The sequence below is a fragment of the Macaca nemestrina genome, chromosome X (genome assembly GCF_043159975.1).
Source record: "Macaca nemestrina isolate mMacNem1 chromosome X, mMacNem.hap1, whole genome shotgun sequence".
Classification (NCBI taxonomy): Eukaryota; Metazoa; Chordata; class Mammalia; order Primates; family Cercopithecidae; genus Macaca; species Macaca nemestrina.
The window spans coordinates 127,137,889-127,160,068 of NC_092145.1; the positions used below are offsets into that span (position 1 = coordinate 127,137,889).

The following is a 22,180-nucleotide window of genomic DNA, read 5'->3' on the forward strand; positions in this document are numbered from 1 at the left end:
GAAGTTTTAGATAAAATTATACTGTATAATTGATAACAATTACAGTTTCTTTTAACAAATACTGATTCACGATTAGTATTTTTTAAATACAAAATGCATTTTCCTGACTAGCATTTATTTACTTGCTAAAGACGTTGTGTAGGAGATTCAGCTAATCTAGTTTCTTACTTTGTGAAGAAATCACTCATCTAAAGTCAAAATATCAAGTATAAAGTCTACCCTTGGGAGAAACACACAGAGTGCCAGACTTGAAATATCTCCAATGTGCAAAATAAATAATATTTTCTTGAAATATCCTCTTATTTGAAAATTTGCTATAGAGTCACAAGAGGCAAGTTCCATTTGAGAAAGTGCATGCTATGTTTTATAATAAAGCAGAGATGTGGAGCTGAGCACACAGCATCTTATTTCAAAAGTACAATTCAGAAGAGAGTTTTTACCCTTAAAATGCTGTGAAGATACGTAAAAATCAGCCAAAATTTCAGTATGAATAATATAATGTTTGGCAAGGAACTCTACTCTTGTTACACTTAGGAAAATAATCTAATCCAAAGGCTTTGCATCTGTATGGAAGAGCGAGTAGATACTGAAAGAGATTTGCAGATCCACTGTTTTTTAGGCAGGAAGAATGCTCGTTAAATGCAGAACGCTGCTCTGGCTCATGTGTTTGCTCCGAGGTACAGGTTTTGTTCGACTGACGTATCAGATAGTCAGAGTGGTTACCACACCGACGTTGTAGCAGCTGCATAATAAATGACTGAGAGAATCATGTTAGGCATGCCCACCTAACCTAACTTGAATCATGCGAAAGGGGAGCTGTTGGAATTCAAATAGACTTTCTGGTTCCCAGCAGTCGGCAGTAATAGAATGCTTTCAGGAAGATGACAGAATCAGGAGAAAGATGCTGTTTTGCACTATCTTGATTTGTTACAGCAGCCAACTTATTGGCATGATGGAGTGACAGGAAAAACAGCTGGCATGGAAGGTAGGATTATTAAAGCTATTACATCATTATGAATACAATTAGAAGCTGGCCATGACAAAGCATATGTTTGAACAAGCAGCTGTTGGTAGCTGGGGTTTGTTGCCGAGCTCTTCAAACTCTGCAAACAGTGTTGCTTTTACAGAATGGATTTTAAAATTGCCTTGTGCTGCATTAGATTTTGGGGAGGGGGTGTGCTTGCCTCCAACCTCAGGAAAACACTTCTGGGATAGAAATCAGTGTTAGAAGATTTTAGAATAAAGTATTGTTCAAGAGTCTAGGTTTCTTCAGGTAGATGATGACAGGGGGAAAAAAATCTATGGGGAAATCTACCCCAGCTTAGTTATATGCAGTTTAGTTGTAAGAACTGATTGATGTATTGGCATATTCAGACACTGAGAGAAATGAGAATGTATAGAATGTTTGGGTAGGTTGAAAATTGTTACACTTGGTTTCTATTTTATAAGGAGTTTGGCTGTCAGTCATTTCTCCTCATCAATTTCTAGCTTTTGACATTTATTCAGTCATTCTGCATTATATGAAGAAAATATATCAATATCTCCTGCAGGGTTTTTCAACAACTCTAGCATCTGTTTCAGCTATTGAACTGTATTCACGTTTTGCCAAGTTGATGTCGACCCAGCTGGTCTATCATTTCTCGCTTGATTACTGCTCTTAATTTCTCTGTATCAGCTTGTTTCAGATAGGGCTTTGAAGGCTGTTAATGAAAAACGACAGAAATGATAAATTATTGAAAATGTGAGCATTTATTTATTTATTTATTTATTTTGCCCTTTAATGAGTTTTGTCTTACATTCTTTCTTGCCTGCGTACAATTTTTAGGACGCTTTCTCTCTTTTGCAATATTTCTTTCCCCTACAATCAGTGGATTAGAATTATAAGTACTTTTAAGCAAATGGAGAATGAGCATGGACGGTATTTGGCTCCAAAAATAAAGTTTTTGGAGAAAGGGGAGCAATTTATGCTTTTTGTATAAACTATGCATCCTTTCTATAACCTATCTTCACATGCTGTCATGGGGATCTGTCAGTGACTGTAATCAGACTGAACATATTGAAATAATTTTTATCACCACTAGGGTAACAAGAAAATAAAACATTCAAACATTTAACAAGTGATTGTTTAAAACAGATGTTAAATAATATAGAAATAGATTTTCCTAAGTGTGAAAAGCCTGATTATTAACTGTCTATGTAATACAGAATCTTTCGGCTCTCTACCCAGTCTCCTCAATAGGCTGAGTAGCTAAATCATCCAAGTTAATAGACTATCGTATATGTACCTCTAATATGACCTTTCAGTGTACACAGTGCTACTCGTATGTGCTGTGCCTTTTCTGTAGTAATTGTAATATCCCAGTCAGTCTGGTTAAGGAACACTATTGACTGTTATGTAACTTTTTTTCTGAATGTTCTTCCATGGTTTTCAATTACGTATTCCTCTTAGAAAGGGTGAGTTACAAACAACATGTATTTAAATATCAGTAAATTAATTAGCAAGTGGTGGGCTAATTATACTAGGATTTCTCCAAAATAATTGCTAACTTCTGGTTTGAAAAATACTCAGGGATTTGGACGAGTACTTTTTAACCTTGAGGCATACATTACCATGGTTGAATATATCATTCATAATTCATATATACAGCAGGAAAGAAAATAGTTTTCTAGATGTATCATTTTAGCAGCAAAGAATTTTTTTTATAATGTGGCTCAGGCACTCTGATTATTTCCATTTAATACTTTTAAGTACTGTAGATGCTTTTGTATAGTGTGTTACAGAACTTGGTTAATCTTTGGGAAGCTCAAAGACTGACAGAATTTTGCATCCAAATGCTACAGGGTTATTTTGTGACTGGTTGAGAAAAATCAGCTCTGTCTACACTGTTGTTTTAAATACAGCCCTCTTTGGCCAATGTTACTTTTCAACTTTTTATAACTGTTTTAAGTGACAATTTGAGACTGTAAAAACTCTTTTACATTGCATCTTTAGTAGGACTCTCCTTTCGTGAATTGTCTCCTTTGAAAAAATGTGAGCTTCCTTCTAGCCTCACACTCTTGTTACCATAGTTACTTTTAAAATAAGGTTTTTCTTTTTCAATGAAGATAGTGTAATTTAAATCCGCCACTGGAATCCCCAAACTATGTTTTTGTATTTGTTTATAGTTTAGGCTTGCTTCATTTGTGGTTACAAAGTGCTCTGTATTTGGTCCCACTGATTTGAATGGATTGGACAGACGCTAGGTGGCACTAGCTGTTGATTATTAATGAAATCGTAAAGTCTATATGCCACGCACCTGAAGAGCAGGCAAACGCTTATTGATAAATGCATTGTAAGAGCTGGAAATGTCTGCCAATATTTCTTGCTCTAAAACAGGGTCAGCTTGCAGAGTGATGAGACCACGTGAAGTCTTCAAATCCCAATTGCTTAATCCTGTGTCTTCTGAAGTGATTCAAGGGAGAAAAAACGATGAAGGAGAAATGCATATAAATAGAAAGAAGGTGTGAAAGAGAAGTGGGACACAATGAAATAGACTATAAACATTTTAATATATTTTTAAATCCAGAATTAGTGACTTTTGTACATCTATGTGAGTTTTCCCCAGTTCTCTCAAACTCAGATTGTTTTCTCTAAGGCATTTATAGTCTAAAACAATTATTTATCTCTTTTAGATAAGAATCTTATTGAACATCATTATTTTTTAAGTAAAAAATCTCATTTATTTCTCTTTTTGTGATAAGACTATCAAGTGAAATTTTCCACATGAGATAGAGTAGCTGCCTCTCAGGTGTGTTGCTCTTCAGAAAGATGAGCAGGGGAAGACACTATCGGTTAAGAAATATGCTTTGAAATGTTTTGTCTGAGAAGCTTGCTCCATCCTATTATCCTCCCATTATCATATAATCCATCTTTTAAGAAGGAAAAAGCAAATAAAAACAAACCACTTAAGCATGTGCATACACATACACACATACACACACTCTCTCTCTCTTTCAAAAAAAAAAAAAGTCATAACTATTTAAAAAGAGAAAGCCACAACAATATTTTAGTTGGTCCTGGAGTTAATAAAGTGAAAAATAGGAAAGAAAGTCCATAATTAGATTGTGGAGAGTAAATAATTACTTAAAACTGGAAATATTTTTTCCAGAAAAATATGCAATATTTTTTCTTCACTGGGAGTAACTGACAATTCCTGAAGGTGAGATGGTTTAGAAAGAGTGCAAAGGTAATATATGCTGTGATTCTCCAATGTTACCTGAAAAATATGTAATATGGCTAGTTATCTTGATTACAGCATGGACTTTGGTAAAGATTTTTATTATGCCCATAAGGTGAAAATGGAGAAATGTTTTCTGTTTGACATAAGAGTCTGGCCAGTAAATCAGCTTGCTAAATTACCCTGCCTGTGATGTATCAATTAATGAATCACTGTAAACCAGGAAGAGGGCCTTTCACAGGACTATAGCATAGTTCTATAAAATTGGCTCCATCTGACTTGAACCTAATCTTCTGTAATGTGCTTTATGTCTCTGTTCTTGAACCTACTTGGCCTGTGAAATATTAATATCCAAAAACTGAAGCACGATCCAGATAGCCTGTCTAGCTGGGAAGGAAAACAAATACATTGAACTATTACGGTGCCAAAGCATTATGACCACCTAAAAACTGTGGTGAGGTCAAAGAGAATAATTGTAATAGGAATAAATATAACATCCTAAGCTAAGGTTCATAAAATCAATCTGGCAAGTACAGGACCTGAGAGAGTTAAAGCTTAACAACAATTAATTGAATAAATCTTACTGATTTTGTTGGTCATCATTATTCTCAGTCATAATTCATATGACATCAAAATACAATGAAACAAAGCAATATTGTTGGACATGTATCCTGAAAAAGGAAATGAAAAAATGAGAACAAATTTTAGAAGGATACATATATATATGGTGTGTCTGTATATATATATGATATATATGATATATATGGTATATGCATATATTATATATGGTAATATATACATATTTTAGAAGGACACCATGCTCTAAGAGGAACCTTAACATTTGGGGGTATGTTCAGTGAAAAGTGCCCGAATGCTATAAGGTCCTACAAACTATAACATTTGAGGGGCATGGAAAGTACTAGAAAAGTGAAAAGTTGAAGAATACTTGAAGGAAAAAAATAGATAAAATTAAGTTGATTTCAAATATTAGCTGTGCTATAATGCAGAAGAGGGTTTAGACTCACTTGCACCTTTATGGTAGCAATGGAAAAGTATTCTTCCAGTTAATGTTGTGAGCAGAGAATTGACTACTTTGTGAGACACTGCACTCCTTGTTCCTAAAGTGTTCAGTGTTAAGAATGGAGTTTCTGTAATAAATGGAAATTCAAGATGTCTGAGATAATTTTTAACTAAGAATCTGTGAGTCCAATCATTTCTTTTAAAAACATGTTCTTTTTTTTAGACACTTACTTTTCTGAGTGTCTCTACTCCACTTGCATCATCCAGGCTAGGGGTCAGTAAATGATAGCCCACATGTCACATCTATTACTGTTTGACCAGTCAGTTAAAATGGTTTTCACATTTCTGAATTGTTTCATTTCAAGAATATTTCTGACACATGAAATTATATAAAATTTCAATTTAAGAGTCTATAAAGTTTATTTGGAAGACAGCCACACCCATTTATTTGTTTATATACTATATATGACTGCTTTCATGCTAAAACACAGTTAAGTACTTATGACAGAGACCATGTGGGCCACAAAGCCGGAATATTTACTGTCGGGCCCTTGATAGGAAAAGTTTGCTCGTCTCATCTCTAGACTATAAAGAAATTTTGTTTTTTGCTTATTGACTCAAGTATCTCAATAAGCAATGTCACAGTTAAATAACAGTTCCATACCATAAACAGAAATTGTAACCACCCATACTACTTAAGTACTAGAGACTTGGAAAAGTAGTTCAAATATGCAGCCTAACAGATAAAGATGGTTTCATTTGGCTGTTAGTCTATTGAGATAATTTACTTGTTGAGAAATGTTTATTTAATGTTGCTATAAAAAATTGAAGTTTCTGCAATCATTGACTTATGTATAATATCTGCCTAGTTAGACTCCATTAATCTTGCTGAATTTACCTATTTGGTAGGATTCAGTTATTTTTATTGCCACTTTTCTGTTAGTGAATGATTTCAGTAGACTTACAGAAAGGGTGAAAGTCAGTGGAAAACAAGGTAAAGTGAGTGGAATTTTCTTCTTGCAGCTACCCTCTTCTCTCTTTGTGGGTTTATAGACTCTCTCAGCAGTTTTGGAATTGCACAGTTTTAGAGACTTACTTTTATAACAATATGAGTGTGTTCTTGATCAAATATGTTCTAGAAGGGATCAAGATAAAATAAATGCAGTGCACTATAAAAGAACAATTAAGGGTTTTAGTAAATGATTGATAAGACATGCTAAATTTAAGAATTGGCAATGAGTCATTTATATTTTCCTGAACATAGGGATATGAGAAGGGATTGTTTTTTACATCATAGGAGAAACTATAATCAAATTCTAAGCATAAAGCTGAGGGGTTCTGAATTTACCACCAAATATTACAATCTCCATAGTTCCATAACGTGCAACTAAAATCCACACATTTTTTTTTCTAGAGAAAGATACAATTTCTGCTCACTGGTAGCACTGGAAATTCCTGTAAAACCCATAGGATTCTTATTGTATTTCCATGAGGATGTTCCTCAGCAGCTATTTTGTGATGCCTGCCTCTATGGTAACAGATACAAGGCTTAGGGGTCTGAAAGAAATTCTTCCTGTTGGCATAGGAATATGGAGTGGTGAGGGAGACCCACTGAAGAGGATAAAACTGAGGACAAGCAAAAGAGGCAATTGAGAAAAAGTTGTCATGGGGGAGTTTTTCTGTGTATTTGAAAGCAATTTCATTTGCTCTTAATATATCTCTGAATGAAATAAGAACCAACATACAAGTAAAGTTTTACAGAAAGAAAGAAATCTGTGAAAGTATTGTTTCTCAACCATCTAGTCAATTTTATGTAATTGAAGTCACACATATTTTTTTCTTTAGTTGGCTTGCCTTTCACTACACAGGAAAAGATTGCTTCTTGCCTGAAATTGATAAGAGGACAGCTCTACCCCTGGCAAATTTAGATCTTGTTACTGCTATCAAAGATCTTGATCTTTTAAAGGACTTTCTTTTTCCTGATTCCAAGGGTAAGAATATTGAACTCTGGTTCACATTACTCATAATCACTGGGCTTCTCAGGGAATTATGAAAGTACACTAGCCTTCCAAGATATTCTTTTTTCAGTCTATTTCTCTTAAAGACCAGTAATAAATAGAACAAATATTACTGCTTATTTGAAAATTGAGCATTTTGTAAGAGGATGCTGGGTGAGATTTTGCGTTTTTACATGTTTTACTTTGTTTCTCTTATTAAAATAACAAAAAAGCAAACAAAATCTCCTAGAAGTTTAAAAATATTTGATTTTCCATTTATTTGACTTCATCTTACTTTCAGCTTAGCAAATAAGGACACATGATATTTGAATTGTTTTAGAAAGGAGATAAATATGACTCTCCTTTCCTTTAGATTCAAAGTATATGTTCAAGGTGTCATCAAATAGCCAAAAGTCTTTAAAATATTTGTGCTATGTAAATGTCCTTCAGGAAAACGTAAGTCAGAGGGAGGAGATGACTGTCTTAGTATAAAACTCTCATGTATTTGCAGTGTTAACATGAGTGTTGATGTTTTATTTATCTTCTTAACATGTTATATCTGAACATGTCTTCGTTTGTTATATGTTAGAGTCAACAGAAAAAATAATAAAGTTACTGCAAGTAAGCAAAAACTCATAACTTGATCAATAAAAATTAATATTTTAGGGTTTGGAGATAAAGACACCTCAAATGACATTTTATAAGATCAAGTTAACAAATATTAGCATGCTTAAAGCTTTAGAGGAATTAAATCTTTTTAGGGTTTATTTTCTGACCTTGAGAAATTTATAGACTCTGAGCAGATATACCTTTTCACAAATTTAATCCACTCTATATCGATATTAGTAAAACGTAAGACAGTGTCTTCAGTACCTGTTCACACTATCTTTAAATTAAATGAAAAAACTCAAGTTAGCTGTAATGTTTCAGTATCTCCTTTGGTAGTTTTGGAAAGCAAACTTTTTAAAGAAAACTTTTTTTATAACTACATACATTTTGACCTATAGATACTAAATGCAATGTAAAATGAGACTTCTGAATAAAACAAGAATACTTTAAATATTCAATATATATACTACTTTTGAAAAGATGACTTAAATTATAAACATATAAATTATATGCCTAACATGACTGGCCTCTAAAAACTTGTTTTCTTGAGCTTTGGGGTTACAGCTTAAAGTGTACTGCAGTAAATAAGCAAATGGGTAAAAATATTGTCTAGACAAAAGTACTATGGGAAGTAAAAATGAGATGTTCTTTTGAGCAAACATTTATAGAGGAGGTACAGGATGACAACTGGAAATGTAGGTGGTACACAGAGATTAATTGCTGTCCATGTAAACTTGAAGGTAAATGGATGGTGCTTATCAAATTTCCAGAAGAAATATTGACATTATGGTGCAATCTGAAGACAGGGTTATGAATACAAAGAGCTTAGAACAGTAGGGAAAATAAACTTATCAGCATCATTCGGCTCTGGTCATAACACTGTTACAACTGATTGTAACACTCCCAGGATAAAATGTGATAAGGACCATCATAGTCTGTTTTTACTAATACAGATTTCTTTTATACATGCTGTAAGTAGAATTGTTTGGTACAGCAACAATAAGCCGGATTATTGAAAGTGGCACTAATGCTAACCTGAAATTGTATGGGTTTTAGGGGAGATTCTATGACAAGTATAAAAAGAAGGAGATTAAGTAAAAGCCTACATGTGATGGACACATTAGTGAGTAGGAATCTCAGCTTCCTCTCCCTTTGGCTGCTAACCCATTCATGGACTGGTTTTGGTGGCCACAGTGGCAGGAAACAGAGTCCATTTCTCCATTAGGTCATCCAGACAGGATTAGAGCCCACCAACTGAAATGACAGGTTGTTTCTGCTGCTTTTCATTCATCCAACAAATATTTATTGATAAATTCTAACTGCCAGGCTCTGTGCTAGAGCAAGATGACTAAGATACAGTCCCTGAGGAATTTAGAGACGAACGTGGTTTATGTGGATGAGAAGAGAAAAATATCTACAGTGACAGCTAAGCAGAGAGCAACAGCAACTGTGAATCCAGACAGTAAAGCTGGCTTAGGACAGAGCTAGAGGCTTCCAGAGTTCCTAGCATGAGTGATGTGAAAAAACTGCCAAGTCCATCAAAGAGCAAAATGATAACTGAACAGAAAGAAAGCAAATCCAGTGAAAAATAGTAATTCAAAGTAAAGGGTAAAGCGACATATTTGAAGTGTCACTTGAAATAAGAAGGAGCGTGCCTTCCACCTGTTGCTCATCTTCACTGGAATCAAACCTAGAAGGAAAATGTCTAGACTGGTGTAAAAGCCAGTTGCATATAATGATATTAAATATGATTAAAGCTAGCATGAGCATGACCATGCAAACTTTCAGGAGGATTTGAAAACAATTACCTCTCATTGGTAGTTTATGTACGTCTATCCCTAGAAACTCTTTCCTATGCTGTCTTTAGAGACCTTGTCATATTTTATCTCAATGCCTAACACTCTTTAATTAGAAGCTACCTGAAAATATTTCACCCATGTATAAAGTTAAATTAATCACAGAATCAGACCTCAGAGGTTACAAAGGAGGGCTGAAAGGATAACATCTTAGATAGAATAGATCTATTGCTAAATAAACCTATAACAATAAGAAATTGTATTAGATAATCCGTAAGGTTTTATCCAATTTCAACATCTTCCAATGTAATTGATCTCCAGCCTCACACCCAACTCCTCCTAGGAAATTAAAAAGACACAGGTAAACAAGATATTTTCTGAAGAACTGAATCATCCAGAAAGTCATTCTCTCTCAAGCGGTACATTTTCTAAAGAATTTAATTATCAAGAAAGTCTCCCTCTCTCCTTCTCTTTCTCTCTCCCTTCTTCCCTTCCTCTCTTCCTACATATATAGATATGCATATGTATACATATATGTATATGTTTTTATCTCTATATCTCTGACTCTGTGAAGTAATTTAGATATATAGGCTAAAGGAAAAGAAAAATTCCTCCCAACATGCATTAGTAATTTCCCTTTATAGACTAAGGAAAGTAATTCTCTCCAGCTTGATTTTTAAAACATTTTACTGAAATATAACACGAATATATAAAAGTTCACAAATCAGTAGGTGTCCAGCTTCATGATTTTTCACAGATTGGGCACACCCCAGTAATTACTCAAGGCAGGAAAAGAATGTTACCAGCATCAAAAACTTTGTCTTACCACTTCATAGTCAATACTCTCCCAGAGATAAGTGTCATACTGACTTCTAATGCACCATCGATTAGGATAGACAGTTCCTGAAATTTATGTACTTGAAGCCATACAGATGTACTCTTTTGTTTCTGCCTTCTAATTCTCAACAGTATATTTGTGAGATCTGTCTATTTTGTTTCTTGTAGTTGTGGTTCCATAATTTTCAGTGTTATGTAGTATGCCATCATATAAATGTACTATAATTTACTTATTCCATCTACTCTGGATGAACATTTAAATTGATTCCATTTGTGAACTCTTAAAAATAATTCCACTTTGAATATTCTTGCAAATGTTCTGTTATGCAAATGCCAAGAAGTAGAATTATTAGGTCATAGAATAGTAAAATACTCACCTTTAGTTGAAAATGCCAAGTAGTTTTTCAAGGTAGGTAAACAAAGAACCATCATTACTTTATAGAAGTTCTGGAGATGTCAATGTTTAGTATTATTAGTCCTTAATTTCAGCCTTTCTGGCTGTTATACTATAGTAACTTATTGTGTTTTTCATTTCTATTTTTTCTAATGACTAATGAATTTGAGGACCATTATTTTGTGTTTATTGCTCATGCTGATGTTATCTAGAGTAAGGATAACATTTCCTCCCAACTTTCATTGGTACTTTCCCTTTATAGATTAAAGAAAGTAATTATATCAAGCTTGATTTTTAAAATGTTTTACTGAACTATAACACAAATATATAAAAGTGCACTTTTCTAATCTCATGCTCATTTTTCTATTGATTTACACTTTTGGTTTTTATAGGTATGAGATCTTTACATTTTTATGTGGTCCCTACATTTATTGTATGTGTTGCAAACATCTAGACAGATATCTTTTATAGAAATTTCAAAACCCGGAGTCCATTAAAGAGTATTTAGTCCCACATCTTAGTCTGAAAGACGAGGAAAGTGTGACTTATAGAGAAATTGTCATTTCCTTTAAGTTTCTTCTAGTTAGTAGTAAGGCCAGATATGTAATAAAGTCTCCTGACACTGAAGTAAAGGGTTTTTTCTAGTAAACCATGTAGGGTCTTTAGTCTTTTCTAATATCATGACTCAAACTCCTTGTCTCTTTGGGAAGGCCACAAAATGCAGGACATAGTAATTTTAATAGCAAGTGTAGAGTGATGCATGATTAATCTCATTGATTTTGTAAACAAAAATATCTTCAACTAACAAACTGTCATATAGCATGGCCATGCAATATTTAAACCTGTATGGGATGGGCATGGTGACTCACACCTGTAATCCCAGCGCTTTGGGAGGTTGAAGTGAGTGGATCATGAGGTCAGGAGTTCGAGACCAGCCTGGCCAATAAGGTGAAACCCCGTCTCTACTAAAAATACAAAAATTAGCTGGGCTCATGTGCCTGTAGTCCCAGCTACTCAGGAGGCTGAGACAGAAGAATTGCTTGAACCCGGGAGGTGGAGGTTGCAATGAGTCAAGATCATGCCATTGCACTCCAACCTGGTTGACAGAGCGAGATTCCGTCTGGGAAACAAAACAAAACAAAAACTATATGCTTTTTGACATCAGATTTTATTTTTTCCTCTTTCATAACTTTATTATTATATTCAGTTTCTTTTCACATTTATTATTACTTGGATATTCCCATTTCAAATTTGGTTCTATTTCAAAAAATTTTCATTTTCTGTAATGGATGAAGAACAACATAAATTTTACAATGTTTTCTTTCTTTTAGTGAGATAAAATTTAGTTTATAAAACATAATTACTAGTACATTAATATTTTCTATTTATTTTTAACATGCTAGGTGCAGTCCATGCATTATTTTAGCTAATCTTTAGAACAACCCCCTCCAAAATGTTTTTTTGTGCCTAGTTTATAAATCTAGAAGCTGAGCCTAAGTGAGATTAAGCTACTTGTGAAAGAGCTCTAATCAGAACCAGATTTATAAGATTCTATGCATTTCACTCTTTCCATGATCTACTTCTGTACCTGCTTGGAAGGAAATTGAGTTAGTGATACAGATTTGGGTCACTACCTGCCTTTAGTTCTTCTGCCATAGGTCTTAGGGATAACCCCTTTTTCTAATATCATTAAATAATTCAATTTCTGTATTTTTTTTTTTTTTGCAAAATGGTAATTAGAGAAGTCCCTTCGTTGGCCTTGATTTTATTCATTGTATTGAATAAATACAATTTTCTCAATACTGAACTCTTATTCATGTGCAACCTAAATATGGATTAGGTGAGTTAACATCCAGAGACCAGATTATAGCTAAACTTTTCTTGCATTCAGAGACTGAACTTATTATGAGAATCTTTTATTTTAATTATTTTTAGCAACCTATTCTAGGGTTGATTATTTCTCATCCATGTTTTAGTTCCAAATATTTCTTTCTCTTTCTTGTTCGTGGGAGAAGCGTTCCACAGATGCCTGAGAAACGTGCTCTCAGTCTCTCTATCTTCTAGTCCTTGGCCAGAGTCCCCTTGCCACACTTCCCTAGCTTCATGCGGAGTAGATCTTCAGTAGTACTTCCACTTAGAAATTTAAATCCAGATGAGTTACCTAGCATGCTACTTTTCTCTTAAGGAGTAAGTGAAGCAAATTTTTATAGTTGTTTCACTGTACGTGAACAAATAAGAATGTCATTAAACCAAGTACCTTTAATTCATAAGTACTTGATAATATTAATTCCTTAAATGTACAAAACTTTAAAATTAACAAAATACTTTCATGTTTAATTTATTCACATAGCAACCATATGAGGTAAGCAAGGCAGGAAGTGTTATTTCCTCCTTATAGACAGCCATGTAACTAATTTCTCCTATTTGTATGCTAAATTTCTTTTAGCTCTGCCATCCGCCCTTCGTATCTCCTGACAGTCACAGCCTTAGTTTGGATCCCCATATCTGACTTTGAATATACTCATAGCTTCCTAACATACTTTCCTTCTTGCTTCTCTCCAGTTTACCCTTCACAAGGCTGCTAGGCTTATCTCTCTCAAAGACAAAACTTAATATGTTATTCCTCTGCTCAAAATCCACAGGTGGCTTTATATTATTTATAGACTATAATTCAAATAACTTGTATGAAAGAAAAGGTACCTTACAACAATTTCCCTGCCATGTGCTCAGTCTAATCTTTTATCCACCATGTGAATGCCTCACCCTAGCCATACAAATAGTTCTCTGACTGTAACACACTTCCTTTTCATGTGCCTTTGGAAATGTTGACTCCACCCCACAGTCATAAACAATTCTTACTCACACACATTTACTTGGTACATGCTTTATAATCCTCCAAAATAGTGTAGCTAGTGCCTCTTCTTTACTTTTGGCTGAATCATGTACCCCTGTGTATACTCCCATAGAATCTTCTTAATAGTTGTTTCACCGCTTATTTTGCTGTGATGTACTTTTCAGGTTACTGATTTATTCATAAACTATTAGTGCCTGAGGACCATGAATTCTCTATTCATTATTTTACCCTTTGCTCAGCTCTTCTGGAGGGAGCGACTCAAATTTAACTTAAAGTAGTAATGATTTACACAGCCAGTAAGCCATTTGTTTGAGTCCTAAGGTGACATCATTTCCATTGCATCCTTCTTCACTCTAATATTACTAACCATAGTACATGAACAGTACTGTTTTCAAGATTCCTCCTCATTCAGTTTATGGAAATGCATTGACCCAAGTTACCATTTTCATCTATTTTATACTGTTAAAAGCTGGGATATTTAGTTATGATGGTATGATAGTTACCCTACATGGTATTTTAAAGGCTTTATTTCCTTTGTGATTTACACATGAACTCCCCTGAGGTCTTAATTTAATGGAATCATTACCTAAAATAATAGAAGAGTAAATTGACAGTTTCATTTATAAGGTACATGGATTCAGGCCCATTGGTAAAGTAACACAAAGCAAAAATGTGGTTCTTCATTTTTCTTGTTTCATCACTAATAGAAAATGGTGGAGTTCACCAATCACCCAATTGTACAGTGCAGCATAGTTATTGTAAATTATACCTGAAATTAAAAGCAAATGTCTACTTCCATTTTTTCACTGGATTTTCATCAGAAAATGAGAACTACATACGGAAGGATTTGGGTTTGGCTAATAGTGGATGTATAAAGCCAGCAATAGGAAAGGAAAGCAAATGCGTGATTGGTTTATAGCCTAAACTTCAGTAGTACTCAGCAAAGCCTGCCAGCACACAGGTGCCTTGAGGCTGCAAAGAGAGTAGGAATTCAGTGGATGTATCAAATGATATGAGATGTTAATACCTACTTCCTCTAATGTACAGCTTTGTGATATTACAAAATTAATAAAGAAGTGAACAAATTAATTACTTTATAATCTCCTAAATCTTCTCTGTGGAAGGAAAATCTCAAAGATGCATTAAGTAACTAGCAAATTGGTTTTGAAATCATCCATTATTAAAAATCACAATTCTGTGTAACAGGAATCCACATGCCAAGAGCTATGTATATTTAATCATTTATGTCGATGCTTTTTGTGGCAGTTCTGTTTTTTTTCTATTGATGTTATATACAGTCCTTTTTATACATAGTGGAATTTAATGTGCTGGGTTTAAAAGACACATCAAGCCTGACAGAATCCAATTGTATACATTATACTTTTAATTTATTAGAAAATGAAACGATCATTTGTGGGCTTATATTTGCCAAAGCAGAGGATAAATTCTATTATATTAAGAAAATCAAATACTGTGACTACATTTACAAACATTGTAAACATGACACTTGTTGTGTAATTAATAAATGAACATATTGACCTTTAGTATAACAAGGCATGAAAGGGAAGGTGGAAGATATAACCATAATAAGTGGAAATGAACTCAAAATCTATAATTGTATATTAAAGAAACATGTGATTCATAATTGCTTTTTTACCTTTTCCATTTTGAGGCAATAGTGTCATGTTGATATTCATTTGTGCTGTCAAATTAATCAAGGGAAAACGTCGACAATCTTTAATATGACCAAGATGGAGAATAAATACAGGTCGAAAGTGTGTAGGAAAAGAAAGAGAATTGATCACATTATAAGAACAATTACTCATGTCACTGCTTAACCCAACATAATGATGTCAACCAGTCTGATGGAAGCCAGCATCAGGAAGAATCATCTTCCAAGCAGATGGATCTGCTGATATTTTTAATTGATTGAAGGAGTGTTCCATTATTTTTAATGAAAAACTAATTTCAAATAAAATGGAAACTTCCATGAAGTTTGCAAAAATTTGTATGCATTAAGGCTCATCCTAATAGAACTACAACGTTGTGATAGTTAGTAATACATTATTTAATTGTAATGATTATTGTTCTTAACACATTACACATGGGAGTTTGTGGGAAATACCCCACCTTTCTTTTCAGGTGAGACAAATCATTCTCCTAGTGGTCTCAAGTGGTATTGAACCTCATTTTATCACAGTGATGACATGCTCATCAAACTCACACTGTACTGGTTTTGTTCTTTTCTCAGTCTCACCCACTTCTTTGCTGTGCTTCCTGGGATCACCTCTGAAATAAGTTGCTTGCACTCAAAAACTTTGCTCAGGGTCTGCTTCTGGAAAAAGGCAACCCAAGCCAACATGATATTTTATTATTAATAGTTTTCCTCATTTAATTTTCTATGTAATCATTTTTTTCTGACAGGGATGTATGTTTGAGGAAATAATGAGGGCAATTATCAAAATATGCATTGGTTTGGGAGTTAGAGAAACTGTCAGAAGTGACACACCAATTTTGCTACATTGTGACTTGGTAACAGTCATTACCATTCTGGGCCTTTTATTCTCTTCTGAAAAAAATGGAAGCATTAGACTACAAATCGTTAAAGAAAAAAGAAGATAGAAAGTGATAGAAAAGATAACAAGTGTTGATCACACCATGTAAAATTGCTTGATAGTAGTTTCCAGGAGTACTGTAACAGACTGAGACTGTGTCTGTTTGGAACTTGTGGGATAAAATACCATTATTTGGTGCCATATGTGCTCAGCATGAATGCAATGGGAAGGATAGAAAATATTCCATATATTTGCCAACTCTAGAATATACTGTAATAGATCAAGTTTCATTTTAAAAATACACCGAATACATTTTTTTAAAGAATCTCATGTGAAAGCCCAACAAAGCAAAGAATTGAAGGGGTAGACATCTTGAACGAAAACAAGAGGAGAATTTGACTCAACTGCCACCTATTCCCACTTTCACCCTATAACCCCATAGACACAGCTGTAGAAAACTGAGATCTTGAAGAAAGTCACTGAATTAGATATTATCTATGACTACGTCCAACTATCAATGTAGAAATAATTGTCTTTACCTACTCATCCTCAGCTAGAAAACAGCTAATGGGTTATTTTAAATGTGTGATGCTTTCACAAATTAAACAAGACTGAGTACAACAAGCACAAGTGCAACAGCACACGTTTTCACAACCAGTATTGGATGTAACAATACATCCAACAAGTATTGGATATAATAAAAATTAGTTAATTTCCTAATCAATTAGGAAATTTTATTTTCTAACCTGTTGGTTGCCAGTTATCATGGGCTTAAGATGGAAGCCAGCATCAATAGGTAAATAATACCTTTGTTTTAAAAAGAAGCAGCCTAATTCACAGTTAAACATGTGCTTTGGCTGAGTGGCTTTGTTCTGGGTTTTGCATGACAGCTGGTGATAAATTGGGAAAATGTGTAAGTAGCACTATGGTAAGGATAATGTTGATGAAGACAGAATGTTTGAGGCCACTTTTAGGGAGAACAAAAATGACATAAAATAATACTTAAGACTGAATTTTCTTAGAGATGATAATCTCATCACTAAGCCTCATTTTGCCATTGAAAAATTTCTTATGAACTCAACTATCATATTTACATCACAATAGACAGTATTATAACTCTTTAGCGTAGGGAGTTTGATTTAATTTACTTTCAACCAATTTATATGTTAAACCTATTTATATCTCCACTGTTTCATGAATAAAGCCTCGAGGTATCTTCTTTCTTGACTCACTGTCATATCTTCACATTTCATCACATTTTTGCAGCTCAAGTATCATTCACTTAGTAACACTGAGAGCATAGAAAGATTAATCAGAAATGATTTCTGCCCTCAACAAGCTGACACTGGTTAGAGTACAAAAGCCACACTGAAAGAATATATGGAGATCTATGATCCATGATCAATGATCTTTGAAGTTACTATTGTCATTTTTGGGGGCAACATGAGTCATGCCCATATGAAATAACAAACAATGTTGTGTGTGTTCTGACTGTTCCACCAACCAGCCGCCCCCACATCTGTCTCCCTCTCCTTGGACCTTTAAGTTCTGAGACAAACCAATATTGAAATTGTCCAATTAACAACCCCACAATGGTCTCTAAGTGTTCAAGTGAAAGGAAGAGTCTCACATGTCTCATCTTAAATGAAAGGCTAGAAATGATTATGTTTAGTGAGGAAGACATGTCAAAAGCTGAGTTAGGCTGAAATCTAGGCCTCTTGCACCAGACAGTTAGTCAAGGTGTGAATGCAAAGGAAAAATTCTTGAAGGAAATTAAAAGTGTTACCCCTATGCACACATGGATGAAAAGAAAGCAAAGCAGTCTTACTGCTGATATGGATAAAATTTAAATGGTCTAGACAGATCTAACCAGCCACAATATTCCCTTAAGCAAGAGCTAATCCAGAGGAAGTTCCTAACTCTCTTCAATTCTGTGAAGGCTGAGAGGTAAGGAAGCTGCAGAAGAAAAGTTGGAAGCCAGCCGAGGTTGGTTTATGAAGTTTAAGGAAAGAAGCCACCTCCAATATAAAAGTCCAAGGTGAAGCCGGGTGTGGTGGCTCATACCTGTAATCCCAGAACTTTGGGAGGCCGAGGCAGGTGGATCACGAGGTCCAGAGATCAAGACCATCCTGGCTAACACGGTGAAATCCCGTCTCCACTAAACATACAAAAAAATTAGCAGGGTGTGGTGGCGGGCGCCGGTAGTCTCAGCTACTCGGGAGGCTGAGGCAGGAGAATGGCGTGAACCTGGGAGGTGGAGCTTGCAGTGAGCCCAGATCGCTCCATTGCATTCCAGCCTGGGAGACAGAGCAAGTACAAGGTGAGACAGCAAGTGCAGTTGGAGAAGCTGCACAAGTTATCCAGAAGTTCTAGCTAAGATCATTGATAAAAGTGGCTATATTAAATGATAGATTTTTTATGTAGACAAAATAGCCTTCTATTTGAAGAAGATGGTATCTAGGATTTTCAAAGCTAGAAAGAAGTCAACGCCTGGCTTCAAAGCTTCAAAGGACAGGGTGATTCTTTTGCTAGAGTTTAATGCAGCTGGTGACTTTAAGTTGAAGTCAATGCTCATTTACCATTCTGAAAATCCTAGGGTCCTTAAGAATTATGCTAAATCGACTTTGCCTTTGTTCTATAAAAGTAACAATAAAGCCTGCATGAGAGCACATCTGTTTATAGCATGATTTTTTTTTTTTTTTTTTTTTTTTTTTTTTGAGGCCGAGTCTCGCTCTGTCGCCCAGGCTGGAGTGCAGTGGCGCGATCTCGGCTCACTGCAAGCTCCGCCTCCCGGGTTCCCGCCATTCTCCTGCCTCAGCCTCCCGAGTAGCTGGGACTACAGGCGCCGCCACCACGCCCGGCTAATTTTTTTGTATTTTTAGTAGAGATGGGGTTTCATTGTGTTAGCCAGGATGGTCTCGATCTCCTGACCTCGTGATCCGCCCGTCTCGGCCTCCCAAAGTGCTGGGATTACAGGCTTGAGCCACCGCGCCCGGCCTTATAGCATGATTTACTGAATATTTTTAAGCCCAGGGTTGAGACCTTGTGCTCAGAAAAAATGTATTTTTTTTCAAAAATATTACTGCTCATTAATAATGTAGCTGGTCATCCAAGAGCTCATTTGGAGATGTACAAGGAGACTCGTGTTGTTTTCATACCTGCTAATACAACATCCATTCTGTAGCCCTTGGGTCAAAGAGTAAGTTCAACATTTATGTCTCATTATTTAAGAAATACATTTAGTAAGGTTATTGCTGCCATAAATAATAAGTCTTCTGATGGATATGAGCAAAGGAAATTGAAAACCTTCTGTAAAGAATTCACCATTCTATACGCCATTAATAACATTTGTGATTCATGGGAAGAGGTCAAAATATCACATTTCACAGGAGTTTAGAAGAAGCTGATTTCAACCCTCATGGATGACTTTAGCTCAAGTTGTCACTGGAAGAAGTCACTGCAGATGTGGTGAAAATAGCAAGAGAATTAAAATGAGAAGTGGAGCCTGAAGATGTTGCTGAATTTCTGAAATCTCATAATAAAACTTGAATGGATGAGGAGTTGCATCTTATGGATGAGCAAAGAAAGTGCTTTCTTGAGTTGAAATTTACTTCTGGTGAAGATGCTGAGAACATTGTTGAGACGACAACAAAGGATTTAGAATATTACATATACTTAGTTGATAAAGTAGTGGCAGAATTTGAGAAGACTGACTCCAATTTTGAAAGAAGTTCTACTGTGAGTAAAGTGCTATCAAACAGCATCACATGCTACAAAAAAATGTTTTGTGAAAGGAAGAGTCAATTGATGCAGCAAATGTCATTGTTGTCTACTTACGAAATTGTCACAGTCCCTCCCACCTTCAGCAACCCCACCCTGATCAATTAGCAGCCATCCACATTGAGGCAAGAGCCTCCACCAGCAAGAAGATTTCAACTCACTAAAGGCTCAGATGATTGCTAGCTTTTTTTAGCAGTAAATTATGTTTTTTGTAAAGGTATGTACATTTTTTAACATAATGCTTTGCACACTTAGTAGACTACAGAATAGTGTAAACATAACTTTTATATACACGTGGAAGCCAAATAATTCATGTGAATCGCTTTATTTTGGTGATCTGGAACTGAGCCTGCAGTATTTCCAAGGTATACCTGTATATCTTCACTCAACCTTTCACCCTCTAACCCGCTTACTTCTGCCCCTGTGGCTATTGTCCCCAACATCATGATAAAAACAAAACATCACATAGAAGTATGGGAATTGTATTAAATGTATTGTACCATTGGCACTTGGTGTCTGTCGTGCCATCACAATTGAGCCTCATTCTTCTTTGTTAAAGCCTAATTCAGAGAAAATTTTTATTGAGATTTTATAAATGAGTAATATGGCTCTGGTTATTGCCCTGACTGCTTTTATCTCTATACAATATTGTGAGAGTTGCTAAAGAGACTTCTGATGCTGCCATATATGTAATAGGATATTTTTAAATCCCATACAGTCATCTAACTGACATCTCACCCACTCACCAAAAATTACAACTCACTCTATTTGCATAAGGTAAACTGTGGAAATACATATATTTTACCTTTTTCAATCTAGATTATTGCTCATGGAGAGTCTATTTCACCACAAACAATGCTATATTCTTACCTTAATGGAGTATTACAATGTAATTAGCCATGGAAATGGAAAAAAAATGAAAGAAACTGTTATGAACACACCTTCCCTTTTAAGTCAACTTGTCAGATTTTGATAGATGAAAAACTTTCAAAGTTTTCTTATGTGAGTCAGGTCCCATTTTCTTATATTTGCATTCTGCTAGATTTGCATCTGTCTATGATGATGATGGTAAAGGTGATAATGATGATAAAGGTTATACTTATGATAATTCCTCATAATGGGTAACTATAATATCAGATAATACACTATAAGCTCTTTAAAAGAAAGATGACAAGTGAATCTCATAGGAGTTCAGAGCATGGTGAGGATGACCCTGATTTTTCATTTCTGTCTCTCTAGTGCATTTTCATACACACTCATCATGGGGGAGGAAGACACTCAATTCAGTTTATAGGATTTCATCCCATATTTCTAAATACATTATACTTATGACTCTGTTCATTGTCCCACTCCTCCCTTCTCTGATTATGGATGTAGTGATGCTGATTATTTTTATATTCTTCACTGTGAAATAACTATCATTATTCATCAATTTGGACTTCTATAAAAAATACCATTAACTGGGTGGCTTAGAAACAACAGAGATTCATTGCTCACAGTTCTGGAGACTGAGAAGTCCAAGATTAAGATGAGGGCACATTCTGTGCCTGATGACAGACCATTTCCTAGCTAGTGGATGGTACCTTATCGCTGTGTCCTTATATGATGGAAGAGGGGAGCTGGCTCTCTAGGCTCTCTTTTATAAGGGTACTAATTCCAAACATGAAGGCTCTGTACTCATAACCTAATCACATCCTAAAGATCCCACTCCCTAATATCAACCTCTTGGAGATTAGCTTTCAACATTTAAATTTTGGAGGAACACAAATATTCATACCGTACCAACACTGTGAGCAAAAGTAGAATAATGTATTAGTACTGTTGTGTGGAATATAACATGAGCATGTTAAGAAGAGAATCACTGGATTTTGGAATGTGGTAAGGCCAATTATCTAATTCCCAGAGGAAAATACTCATTAAGACTGAGGAAGTAGGCCAGGCAAGGTGACTCATGCCTGTAACCCCAGCACTTTGGGAGGCTGAGGCAGGTGGATCATTTGAGGTCAGGAGTTCGAGACCAGCCTGGCCAACATGGTGAAACCCTGTCTCTACTAAGAAAAAAAAAAAAAATTAGCTGCGCATGGTGGTGCACTTTAGGGTGACTGAGGCTGGAAAATCACT

The 22,180-nt window shown here is 35.1% G+C and overlaps 1 protein-coding gene across 1 annotated transcript in view; it reads left to right on the forward strand.

Annotated features, from left to right (window-relative positions):
• Positions 1-695: 695 nt before the first annotated feature.
• The window catches only part of LOC105490348 (dystrophin), a 2,266,916-nt gene continuing 2,245,431 nt past the window's right edge, over positions 696-22,180 (forward strand). Inside the window, exon 1 of the mRNA XM_071089080.1 lies at positions 696-985. Coding sequence (XP_070945181.1) covers positions 979-985 — 7 coding nt within the window. The 5' untranslated portion in view covers positions 696-978. The remainder of the gene's footprint in view (positions 986-22,180) is intronic.